Source organism: Ascidia mentula, chromosome 5 (assembly GCF_947561715.1).
Source record: "Ascidia mentula chromosome 5, kaAscMent1.1, whole genome shotgun sequence".
In the NCBI taxonomy this organism is placed as follows: Eukaryota; Metazoa; Chordata; class Ascidiacea; order Phlebobranchia; family Ascidiidae; genus Ascidia; species Ascidia mentula.
In genome coordinates, this window is record NC_138570.1 from 13,670,371 (window position 1) to 13,684,076 (window position 13,706).

The 13,706-nt window shown below is 39.1% G+C and overlaps 1 protein-coding gene across 1 annotated transcript; it reads right to left on the reverse strand.

Annotated features, from left to right (window-relative positions):
* Positions 1-1,577: 1,577 nt before the first annotated feature.
* LOC145903353 (neuron-specific calcium-binding protein hippocalcin-like) lies at positions 1,578-7,955 on the reverse strand. The gene is made up of 5 exons (XM_082991430.1): positions 7,716-7,955; positions 6,389-6,512; positions 5,351-5,496; positions 3,299-3,386; positions 1,578-2,339 (listed from the first exon to the last, which is right to left on the reverse strand). Exons 1-5 carry the CDS (start codon positions 7,836-7,838, stop codon positions 2,254-2,256), a joined length of 567 nt encoding a protein of 188 aa, XP_082847556.1. The 5' UTR covers positions 7,839-7,955; the 3' UTR covers positions 1,578-2,253.
* Positions 7,956-13,706: the final 5,751 nt, after the last annotated feature.

The window sequence follows — 13,706 nt, forward strand, 5'->3', positions numbered from 1 at the left end:
CAATACTCCTGTATATTGACAATATTCGTATTAAATTAGGCACTATACTGACGTAACTCCAAGCCCAGCACATTTATCGCCTGTATATGAACAGCAATTTGTTACCACGCAATGCACGTTGGCTCAAAACGTTAGAAAAAAGGCACTCATCAACACGCAAGCGGCCACAACCTACAGATGGACCCAGCAGTCGTGGTAAAGGTTCCCTATCGTTTCTGCTTAAACCTCGGCACGGCTCGTCTCCCTGCAACGTCATGCAGGAAGCGTTGATACCAACTTGTCAATCAACCCTCCCTGATAAATGTAACTTTGCTGTTATAATTATAATTACCTTTGTTGACCATTGCTAGGTAAATTCAGTGACGTTTGATCAGCCGTAACTAATATTCCCGAAATAAGTAAAGTTTTTTGATACTCATTTTGTGATAATTTATTAAATTAGTACCGTATTTAATCGAATGTAAGCCGCCCTCTATTGTAAGCCGCATGATATGGTGTTAAAAAATTATTAAGCCGCCCTTGAATGTAAGCCGCAGGTAAATGTTGAAGGTGCCCTACAACAATAATTGTCAACAAATCTGTCGTTTAAAATTGTCAGATATAACAACAAATCTGTACGCTGATAACTGTGTTTGATAAAAACGTATTGGTAAGGCAGAGCGAGTTAAAGGTGAGTTTCATTGAAACGCAGAGCCGCAGACAAAATATCGGTGTGACATTAAATAATGTAAGCCGCCCTCGATTGTAAGCATCACAAACTGTAGGTCAAAAAAGTTTATAAACCGCGGCTTACAATCGAGTAAATACGGTAGTTTTAACACAATGCACAATTATTTTGCCTGGGGTTGAGAGGTCTGTACTGTGTCTGTATTAAAAATATTTTCTGGAGTTTCAGTACTTATACTAAATATTCTCAGGAAAATATTTCCCCCCCAACCCCTCAGGTTTCTTGGTCAGTTTAATTAAACGGTGCGGCAACGCCTGAAAAACTCTCTACTATAGTAACTTTGTTCTTTGTGTGACATTGAATCTTTGCGACCTATAAATGTGGGTGTGACCCCCTCTAGGGTTGCGACTGTATGAAGCCCATTCTTGCATTGTACAATTTTAATCTATACGTAAACACAGTGGTGGAAATCAGCCGGTTCGCACCGGTTCGCGCGAACCTGTCATTGGAATTTAACGACCAAAGCGTTACGGTTGTGAACAACCGTATGTGTATAGGCCTACGTTTCACTTCAAACACTGTATTCCAGCGGTTACTATGACATGCTGCTAATAAGAGAACTGTTCCCAACAATGCGTAAACAGCTTACAGATGCGTTTAATATCTGCTTGTTGCGCATTGGTAAAGTTCAAAACCTGGGACAAATCTGGAACAATTTTGGAGGAACATAAATGGAGAATTAATACTTAAAGAAATATAATTTTAACAAAACCTTATCACTACCATAGAATTGTGCTATGAGTGCTTTGCTGCCACCACACGGTATCATAAGGTATTAAGTATAAAAAAATTACTCTACCATTATAGATCATACCGAATTCAAAAATAATTCAAAAGAACACACGTCATGTGACGCAAAACGTCTGGTCGTTGTTACGTGTATAGACGCGACCAAGCAGTAAATACGGCGCCAGCGTAAACAAAAATAACGAAGTGTCATATATGAGGAGTCAAAAATCAAAAACGAATACAGAACAAAATTTGATAATAGAACGGTTTTGATCTATAGTACTGACACGGCACAAGAAAGGCTTTATTAATGCGAAAGAGAAGAAAATATAGGACTATACACGTGGACAGAAAAGAAGCGAAAAATTGGTATCACAGCAAACCGTGTGCAAAACAGGCTTCGTTATGACAACCTTCATATTTTTATCTCAAATGGCGGAAAAATGTGTGGCAAAACATACAATGTTTGAGCACAAATATGACCCTCATAGTTTCGACATCCCATTGATAAACATAATTGATTGGCGTTTTAAATATGCAGAAGGCCTAAGGAAAGAGCAAATGTATTTCCAACCGAAACTTCTTCGAAGCAAATATAATTGTTGTGCAGAAAAAAGTAACAAAAAGTGTTTTGTCAATTTTTTGCAAAAACAGCATTGTTTGCAGAAAAATTTACATCTACAACGCTATACATGCTTGCAAATGGCGGTTTATCTTTTGATTCAAAACGCGCGCAGTGCGTAACCCTTAAATGGCAGCACGTGATGTGTTTAAGATTTCCTTTTTTCCATGACTTTTCAGATATCCGTTGTCCGTGTTAACATTTCTACGAGCCGCTTATCCCGCTTTACGCCTTTAATAAATTCAGCGACTGATATTAAGCCTGAAAAAAAATAAACTTTTTTAAAAATCTTGTTACAAAAGTTTTCTACGTAGATAATGGTAAGTTGGGTTGTTTATTTGTGAAACTTCCCATCTGTTTTGATCGCACATTTATATATCGAGACAAAAAGATGCAATCATACAATCTCATTCGCAATATAGTACTCATTGGTAGCTCAACATTAGCAGCTATATATATATATACATTACATTTTCAGTGTAAAATGAAGGCGAACCGGCAAAATGGTACAGTGAAGTTGCGATAAGTAATAAAAAGGCGGGGAGTTGAATAAGCGCAATATTTCACTAAAAATGATTGTAGAAAACAATCGAAACGTCTGTAGCATGAAGTTATCTACCATTGTATTGGCTATCTTATTCGTATTAAATATATATATACATTAATATGTATAAGGCGAACATTACAATTTGTTACTAGGTGGCGCCAGCAAGACACAAAATCGTAAAGCGGAATTCATGCCCAGGACATCCTGGGTTTAAACCGCGGTCTGGTAAAAAAAATTGTGCACAAACGAATGAAAAAGGCACTAAATTTTAATTTATGAAAGCAATAACTACAAGATGATTTGTAAACAAAGCTCATCTGTTTGTATTAACAAACCCACAAATCATTCTAGTATAACAGGCTGTTTAACTGCCTCGGTAAACCAGCAAGACGTTCCTAAATTCAAAGAAAGATTTGCCTGCGCGTTTCGCTTCATATGGTCCGCTATACCAACTGTATTGTTTCAAACTAACGACGAACAACATGAATTAAAAATAAATAAAAACGAGCCGTAACATTTTAAAACTGTTGCGTTAACTGAGAAATTGTGATTATTACGCCATGGTACGATCCAACTGTCCCACCTCTGTACCCAACAAACTGTACAAGCAGATATCAATACTCGAAATCTAATTAATGAAACGATTATTTTGTGCTAATCGTTATGGTTTTACCATCATGATTGCTGTCCAGTCCCTCGAACGCGTCATTACCACTTTCCAGCTGTTCCGGTTCAGTGATGCCGTTGATGGCGTAAATCGCCTGTTGAATAACAAATAAACCATAATTCATCGTGTTTCGTAGCAACTCAACGTTTTAGCAAACATTTGATGACGTCGTGGATATAAATTGGAACCGAAGCGGGAGCATAAGGTACGTGTGTCAAGAGAGCAAACAAGCACTGAGCCTGTTGTCGCAGATAAGGTGGGGGCATCGGGCCCATGCCCCCTTCCAAATATCTAAGGTATACACATTTGTAAGTTTGTTTTTTGCTTTTGTAAAGATTTGTAATGTCCAATTTGTAGTTATTTTTTTTCACTTGTTTTTGACCACACCGGGATTCGAACCCAGGATATCCTGGCCACTCCGATCAGGTTATTTTCTTGATGTATGGGTCAGGCGCGCTTTACCAATGTTGCCAATCACCCGCCCAATTCGTAGTTAAATTTTCATGAAGATGGTTTGGCGCCAAGCACGCCCACCCGTGTTTCATTTCCTGGCGCGATGATTAAAACCAAAATTTTAACTCGCCTTAACCCAATAAAATATATCCCCCTCAAAATTACGTGCTGTCTGCGCCACTGACTGATGGCAAAATCAGTATGTAATCTTACCACTTACATTTGCATGAACGGTCCAAAAGTGACATAGGCTGTAAGCACGCAATAGTAACTGAGTTTATTCAAGAGCAGTCAGCTGCAAAAATGGACAGGGAGCTATGGTCACCTTTAAAGTTTGGATTGCAACAATATAGTAACAATCGTTTTACAACCGAACTTACAAACACAGCGAATTTAATCACAAAAGTGGTGGTAGTATGCGCAATGACCTCAACATTCTCAGTGAAAATTTGTCAACTTGAATGAGATCCAACGAAGAATCCCGATTAATGTAATTTTTATATGACATGTGCATTTAGGCAGGAAATATTGTGATGTTACAGATATAGTGCATGATAAAATTTATACGTTCGCCCTTAGGTCCTCGCGGTCGAGTAATCAGCCGTGTTATCGTTGCATCTCTTGCATAATTTAGTTGATGATTTCGGGCTCGCAAATGGACAAAGGTTGTCCGAAGAGCAAAAAGTAAGGCACCCTAATTACGCGGATTCTTAAAATATCTCTACAGACATCTAATGAATGAATGACTTGGTCGTAATAATCATGTTCATTGCTGTGTTTACATCGAATATAGCCGTATTCATAATATCCTTTGTTACATGACACGCAGAAGACGTAAAGTAGTAGCCGAGGTGCATATCTCGCGTGACACGTTGTCCGTTGCACGCCTCACGTTGTTAAGCCGTGAAAGGTTATCAGTTGTATTCAATGCAAAACGACTATCCAGGAGTCAAGTAGGTAATAGGGTGAATCACGCTTTGCCTCTTGCAAAGAGAGCTTTGCATTGAAAAAGGAAAAAAATAATTTATGTGCTTGTTTGAATGTCATGTGGACTTGGCGTTGTTTAACTTGGTTCTGTACATGGCAATGACTTGTTTCGACTAAATTGTACTAATACAAAATCAATCATGTTCAAGCTATATGTTCGACTGTTACAAACTTAATATTATGATGAAGATGTTCGCTCGAATAGCAAATTTGGCCGCGCACTTAATAATCCAACACAACGTGTGAGATTGCACCGTTTGGGGCACAGCAACCAATTTTCCGTGCCTTACGCACCAGTAAGCAAGTTGGAATGGACGCCCGTGGCATTAACTGCGCATTATGAATGTAGTTTTCCCTTGAGTAGGGAAATCAAGTGGCAGGTTTAGCGAAAGGACACCGGGTGCCCAATCCCCATTCACGGACGCAGTTCACGGAAACATACTGACTGATTGTAATACATGTTTGCCTTCTTATCTTGCAAGGTTTCTTATCAATTTTCATTAGATGAAGATCAATAATGACTGCCTGCTTTGGAGTATGACAATGCGTGTCGTACTTCATGATCAATACTTTACATATGATCAATACTTTACAGTATTGAGAACAAAGCACCCTTACCCTCATTATCTCCGTCATTTCGTCGCGTGTAATTGTGCCATCCTTGTTGACGTCATAAACATTGAATGTCCACATGAGTTTTTCGTCGGGAGTGCCTCTGGTGGTCACAGAAAGACCGCAAACGAATTCTTTGAAGTTGATGAAACCTGCATTTTTAACCACATTACCAAAGTCGATTAACACACAAGTTGTATGGTGTAGCCATATGATGCTTTTCCTAAAACATAAATCATAGCAGTTTCCGGGACTTTCATTTTATATATTTTATTCATGAGTATTGCATTATTAAGACATAAGGTTCTATTTTGTCACATACATGTTGACATTAACATGTATACGCGACAATAAACATCTCATAGTAAGTTAAATTGTGTGACAGGCGCTCTCTTTCGAAACTGAAAGTCTTATCGAACTCAATATCTTTCCTTGTCTGCCATAATATTTAAACAAACATATTGAGTTTCGGCCTCGACGTAAAAGCAATGCTGTGTTCATAAAACCCTCTTTTTTACCACAAGGTCAACCAAACCTTGCCAGGGAGTAAATTTACCGAGGGCAGAAAGATTTGCAGCAGACCCGCAGTATTGATTTTGTCTCCACCTTCCTGTCAGGCACGAAATTACTGAAATGATTTGAGATCCGTCCAGAATCCCAATGGTATCAATATGAATGCTGATTGTATAACCTTCAATGCATTTACCCCCCATGCGCAGATGATTAACGGAGGCAAGACGAATTGAAAGAAAATCGATTACTTTTTGGGACCAAGGTGCGGATCTGCCACTGCCGCAGAATTTTTAAAGCGTTTACGCTTGAATTTTGTCGCTATTTTCGTTCACGAAAGCTGCGGTTGACGATGCGATCGCGCCCTAATGCAATTTAAGTCCAACCAATGAATATCCAAACTACTTGCGGCAATATATTACCAACACGTTATGTGCTACGCCTAAACAAAATTAGAAGAAATATTTTTGGTTTGTGTGGTCATAATATTGCATTTACTTTAAAAGAGTTTGGTACAAAATTTAGTTCACCAACCGTCTCCGTTAAAGTCGAATATTCGGAAAAGGTGGTCTGAGAATTTTCGCTCAGTGTCCTGTGAAAAGATTTTCAGATAATGTTCCTCGAATTGCTTTTTGTTCATCATTCCCGATGAGGATTCCTGCAAATGCACAAAAATTACCCTTTTTAAGTTAAACCAGCGATCCGTGCCAATAAAATAACAACCAACATAGCTATGCATTCACTCAATATGTGTTTTTTCAGCTTGTGTGTGACGAACGTTAAACAACAGTTCCGTTACTGGTCCGAGCATGTATAGATTTTGTTACTCTACTTCTGTTTAAGTTCGATAACCCAAACGAAACAGATTATCCCGCAGTTCAGATTTAAGTTGCACAGAGAGGAGGTAAAAGGATGTCACGGCGGATTAGGCTGTAAATATATTTGAACCCAAACGTACAACCGCCATAGAGATATGTTGTTATTCTCGTTGTGCACATATTTGTTCGTGGAATAGATACGAAAACATCTGTTAAGGTAATGCTATACCAAAATTTCGCTGAAGTCTATATATGAGGTAACACACCTGTCACTTAGCATAAAAACTTACTTAGGGGTCTCTTATGCTGCTAAAGCTTATACTTCCCTACATGATGTAATGTTTAATATTTGCGACAATAGCCGTCTTGTAAACGGCATAATGTTACGATAGAAAACCATAAATATATAAGTAACTCTTTATTGGGATTGAGTTGACAACACCAAAATGCGCCTAAATTACCTAAAGGGAAAATATCAATTAAGATGTATCATCCAGTGCTTTTATCAACAGGATAACGCAGTGGACATATGTATGATATATTTCCGGAACAATTCATTCAAAGCGAGCGCTAAGATGTGGATCCATGTTGGTCTGTGCTAGCAAAGGTTCCCTTGCGTCTGTTTCCTGAAATCGATTTACGTTTCTTTTGCGACAGAGCATGGAAGAACCACACATATGTTCGCTGCGTATAGGGGTAGGCAGCATCGACACTACATACAACTATCTATCTATCTATCTTTGACTATATGCTTGCTTGTGCACTGCTTTTATAAGAGACTGACTGTTAAACAACTTTATTCGCACGAGCTTTCGCGAGATATGATTGATCTCGCGAAAGCTCGTGCGAATAAAGTTGTTTAACAGTCAGTCTCTTATAAAAGCAGTGCACAAGCAAGCATATAGTCATAGATCAGAGACAGACACGACAAACTGAAGAAATTGAACTATCTATCTTTGTAAATGAAAAATACTCAAATTTATACTAATGACCTTTTCAGCCATGAAACAATTATTTTGCCTCCCACAAACGTCAACACCAACCTCTGTAAAGCTTTCAAAACATCTCTGCAGCTCTTCGGAGGAGAAATTGGTGAGGGACTTCAACATTTCGGAGTCCTCGTTGCCGAGTTTGGTCTTTCGCTTTTTGCTTTGAATGCAGCCCATTGCACTCCCCAGTAGAAAGTTCCAAATCACAAGGGGCGATGATGTCCACTTTGCACGTTTAAGGTGGTCAAAAAGCAATCAAACTGGTAAAATGATTTAATTTGGTGCCTAACGGCAGAACCTGTATGGGAAATAACGTACAGGGAAATTTGTATTACTTGCCTGCATATTTCACCCCTAAAGTTAAGTACAAGGTTTAGTTGCAAACAGAATCACACAGTCGAACCAACCTTCGACATTTCTACGTACCTACTTGGTACATGCCAATTTAAATGTCACACAAGTCAAGTAAACCCTTTACCACTTATCACCCCTACATATTTCTTAGCATAAAGATTGATAAGCTGTGCGTTAACGTTCTCTATGCAAGTTCCCAAATTGCCCGTTTCCGATGCGTGTCGACGCGTAACGTATATTTAACCCGTTAAGTGTCCTCGCCGCAGTGCTGACACGCCCCAAGGCGTCTTGCCCACTTACATCAAAGCAAGTATTGCGACGTTAACACAGCACACGCATCCTAACATCACCTTGTAAACTCCTAATTCTATACATAAACAACTGTATAACGTGCAGCACAGAGATTTCAGCGCCGACATGTATTTCGCAGATTGTTCACGTATTTCCAGGATCATTCTGACTCAAATCTTGGCAACACTCGGTCAAATGTTTGTTGCGTGGTATAGCCTCACGTAACACGTTCCCATACATACTAAATGTTACACAAGCCTTGTGGCCTTTCGTTGTTGTTGCTACTGCTGCTACTGCGTCATCAGGAGTGTGTGTGGGAAGGAAACCGGTGAAAAGTATGTTCGGTTGTGATGTGGTCCCGCGCGCACGAGTGGCCGACTCACTGCTGTGTAAGCGTGTGGTGTCAGCACTTATGACGAAACATACAAGGCAAGGAAGTAATAAACATGCGCATTCAGGGTAGGATTCGAGCATGATTTTGTTACCTATCTCACGCACGCATACCAAGCCTTACAACGTTTCTACACTATTCTGCAAAACTGCACTTCTAAATATTTTTTGTTGTTGTTTCGCTGTTGCAAATGATCCTTTCATCGCTGCCCAGTATTAGGTACACTTGCTACTCCCAAACATACATCAGGAATCATTAGGCTTTCTCGAAATACGTCCGCATATCGTTACCTCCAGAAACGATCGCATATGTTTCCAAGTACTCGGGGCAAACAGTTCAACGCGGTTTCATCTAATATAAATAGTGAAGGGCTGTAGACATGTCGCTAGCCTGTATCTTTTCTCCTTGGCCTCGCAGCCGCCGTTGTGGCCCAATAACATCCTTTTTTCAGCACACGACCCGAGCCATAATCCCTAGGTTCAACATTATGCAGATAGGATTGTTAAGTTAAAGCAAAGTTACAGTTTCCTTGTAAATACCTTTCATATCCCTATTAGCGCGCACAAATGTAAATCAAAATCGAAGATTTATATGAAATGGCCAGCATTACAACCTCACAATGAAAACTGCTGCACATTTTGTTTCATGCAGTTGACTTGACGTTTGCAAACGACACATCTTTATGGTCCCATATGGTTTAGCATCTATACTCTGCATACAATAATTGCCTTCCCATTCTTAGCCACAATGACCAGAAATCCTTCGTAAACATAACGCGCACCTTACTATATCTTCTGCTGCTTGTTTCGTATGATGCTGTGCGTGATATTACTGTTAAAACACGGACTGTTCGCGTACAGCGCGTTTGCTTATTCATCGCGTCGAAATCTGTCGGAACAGAGTTTGCGCAGACTTCCTCAGCAGCGGCAAACTTCTGGTGCAGCGCAGTGGTAGTTATACAGCAGCGTGATTACAGCATTAACAACAAAGCATGGCGCGCTTATGCGAGTGTAGCGTCAAAGTGCGAGAGAACGTCGCGCAACCTTTCAGCATGACCCGATCGGCATGCGATCCACACTCAGGTAAATTCGCTGTGCGAAGCTTTCGGTCGGAGTGACATTTCTATACCCTACAAGCTCACGTCATTTTTGACACATCGTCCCAATAATGTCGCCGTAATGCAGCAGTTATGCCAGCAAAGCAGATGTGTACCAAGAACTCATTTTATTGCTGTTACTCATCTAAAATCTTGTTTAGTTTGGCAACCGTGCGATGACATGTTAAGTATTTAAGTCGACACACGCCCTCGTCTTGATCTTTTCAAGCTTCATTGGTCTGTTTAGGGTTTAGCTGCTAACATACACTGCCGGTCAATAACCAAACAAAATGGATATGCACCATTTCGCTGTTGTTTAACATTAGCAGGGTTCTGCATATGATACATATACGTTTTAATACCTAACTACATCTATCATGCCCTTCGTTCAGTGGCAAACTTTCTTATTACCTGCACCAGTAATTCAATTACGTTGTTGTATAGTTTAAGTATATTAAAAGAGCATACTGCGCCTTTTCGGCACCGGGCAAAAAATGTAACTGCCTATATGCGTTAAATGCCAGGCAGTTTGCACGTTTGTGCTATCACAATATTCGGGTTTTACGCAAATATGCGTGCTCACGCACGAAGCCGAAGGCACTATACACGTTTATAAGGCGCCCGCCGTCCAATGCCCAAGCGGTGTCTCGTGTGTCTAAAAATCGACCGCGGCGTTTGTGAGGCCAAGAAATGTGAAATGCCAGTCAAGCGATAGTTGTGTGAGACGCAGTGGGCGGTTTTGGATGCAACAAGTCAGATGACATTTTCAATGGGCGCTTTCTCCACTGGCTGTGGTTGTGAAATGTTAGAAACCGTTATGCCCGACCCGATCGCAATCGCTTTGTGGTGCAGGGTGAAGGTTAAAAATGCGCTGCGGCGAACGTTCACCAGAAACTGAAAGTGATATTACCATGCTTGATTTCGCTTTTTCGCTGCATTCAAAAACAAAATCATAAACTAATAAAGCAAACAACGCTTCTCCGTAATACGAGTCATTTGCTTTATGACAGGTCACTTGACAACGGTTCGCCATACTGTAAAAGGTAATCAAATACTGCAACCAGGCCAATTACCGAGCATTTACAAGGGTTAAGTAAGTTTTAAAATCAATTAAAACATTAAGAATCGATGTAATGTTGGATTTGAAGATAAGACAATGGAAAAATGCTCCCCAAAGGTAAAATTATTTGACCCTTTTTGTGCATCAAAGTCAGTTTTGCATTTATTGCGCTCATTTGCTTGATTTTTAACCAGAGTATATGAGCCACACATCGGTTTCTTTACCACACCGGGATCCAGACCACAGTTATCCTGGACACGAATCTCAGCCAGGTATTCTGATTGTTTTATCGACGGATGTTTCATTTACCAAACCGGGATTCGAACCCGGCTTATCCTTGTCACGAACTTCGACATGGTATTCTTCTTAAATGGTCGAATACTACGACTTGACTAATTGAAACAGCAATCTTGCGCCACCTAACGGGACTGTTTACATTTGAGCAATGCCGCGTGAATGAACAATGTTTGTCAGACTGACTGTCATCTCATTTCAACTCAGAACCGAAACCCACCAGTAACATCGTTTATTTCCACCCGTCATAAATGACTGAAATCTTGTGTAGCTTTATCCTTGCGTAATGACATGCACATCCAATTACAAAGAAGATTTTATTGCGGAAATACCGAAAAGCCATGAATCGCCATAGAGTATAAGTGTATGCAAGGAAGGTATCTATGATAATATTAATATGTAGAATGCAAATTTCCATACGTGATTTATTTGTTTTTCATACCTCCAATAGCAATATTTGCTGTAACATGATCAGTCTGATAAAATTTAGGAATATACATTTCGCTCTGTGGGCATTGTTAGTTCCTATATGCAGTAAACAACATACAGCAATATAAAACGTGGTTAAAATGTAAAAAAAATAATACAATTTAGAAAAGGAAAACAAAATCATTATACACCCTGTTACAGCAGTGCTGTTACCGAGTGAGCGTCATAACACCATACGGTGGCACGCATAGTAGAAAACAATAAATATACATTGTGTTGAATGGAAGCAACGAAAATACAAGAAAAAAATGTTTATTTCTTTTTACAGAAGCGCAAGCTTTATTTATGTGCAACTTTTTGTTGAGCTGTAGACAGGGCCACTATTTCGACATATACAGAATGTTTCATGTTGTTGGAATTATCCCCAGCATTCGAGTGGGCCGATCGTATAGTAACCAGATTCTCCAGCATCACCTGTATCTCCAAATGCGACTTTACTCACTGGCAAATCGCTTTTCAATGTCACGTACCCATCATCAAAGGTACTAATAGAATTGCTGTTTTGATCGCAGTTGCATTTAAAATCTGGATCGATGCAAGTACCTTTATAGGACAAAACAATTTTACCTCTGTAACTTTCAACAAAAAAGTACAATAAGTATAGACCTATACATTAATATGTGGGTAGTTACAAGCAAACATATGTAGGTCACTGAGTAACGTTCTGTTTTGTGATATGACACATAACCAATCACACGTTTTTTATAGAGTAAACATAAACATAATATTTCAACGAAAAACCTAAAATGGTGACTAATTGGGTGAAATTAGTTTTCGTGCGAACTGATCAGATATGTAGGTGCTCACAACATTACGCAATCGTGGTGGGTAGTGACTAAATTTTGAAAGCATTTTAACTGACAGTAGCATATGAAGTGAATTACATGACAACAATCGCCTGACGACGCTAAAATAAACGCTTTTTGCTATAATTAATTGTCAGCAATACACGATAAAATACATTAAAATTTAATACATGCATTTAAAGTTGTGGTGATAACATAATGCAAACCAGAACCTTCTAACTGACAAAGTAGTTAATATTAACCAGCTTTGCAAAACAAAACGATTTTTTTTGTTTTGAATAAAGCACCTGTATCCCCACACACACATGAGTAAGGGGTGTTTGTTCCAGCCCAATGATTCTTAAATATCCCGTCTTTACCAGCATAAGATCCATACACTAATCCAGGTACGTGCAAAACAGAACCGGTGCAGATGTACTAAAAACATTTTCATTTAGGAAAATAAAAATCTCGAAACATTTTTTCACTGTTTAAACTTTTTTGCAAGTTGTTTATTTTACATTTTTAAATGATATTTTACCACTTATCAAGATATTCCATACCTTTAAATACTGTCTGCACTCAGCAGAAGCGCCAATAATCGCTTGTATTTGGTGGCTTGTCAGTGTGTAGTTTATGTAGTGTTTGTCACACAGTGGTAGTTCGCAACTGCCGACCTCCGTCGGTGTCTTAGATTCGGGATCAACAATTGTTTCTGTGTGTGGTATATATAATCACGGTTTCCATAACAGATTTATTTGCAAAAGGTATTTTGTGTAGGCTATATATAGATTCGATTGGTGTGCTTTATCATCTAGTCTAAACAAACTTGTTTGTATGAAATGGGGATTTTTGTTTATAAATCATGGTAGACGTTTTACGGTATATATTTGATGGGCGCACACGTACAAACAAAATTCATTACTGCCATGGTCTGCCATGCGGCCGCCGTCGTAAAAATACAGTACGTTTATGCCAGAAGATCAGTACATTTTTAATTGCAATATGCCTGGCAGCAACAGGAATTTCAAAATTCATTACATCTTGACGTAATAACAGCCTTCACAAGTGGCAATGTGACTGAATTAAATCACAATTCCATCTATTGCGTCATCAAAGAACAGAGTGGTTATTTGTTTTGTTTTAAGCTGATGGTAACAACGTATGTATAGTGTTTTAAGAAAACTACAGTAAATATGGCATCATGGCAACAAAAATAAGGAACAAAGCAATTATCAACCCTTTTTTTCTGAGAAACAAAGTGTTACAATCGAATCTTACTTGC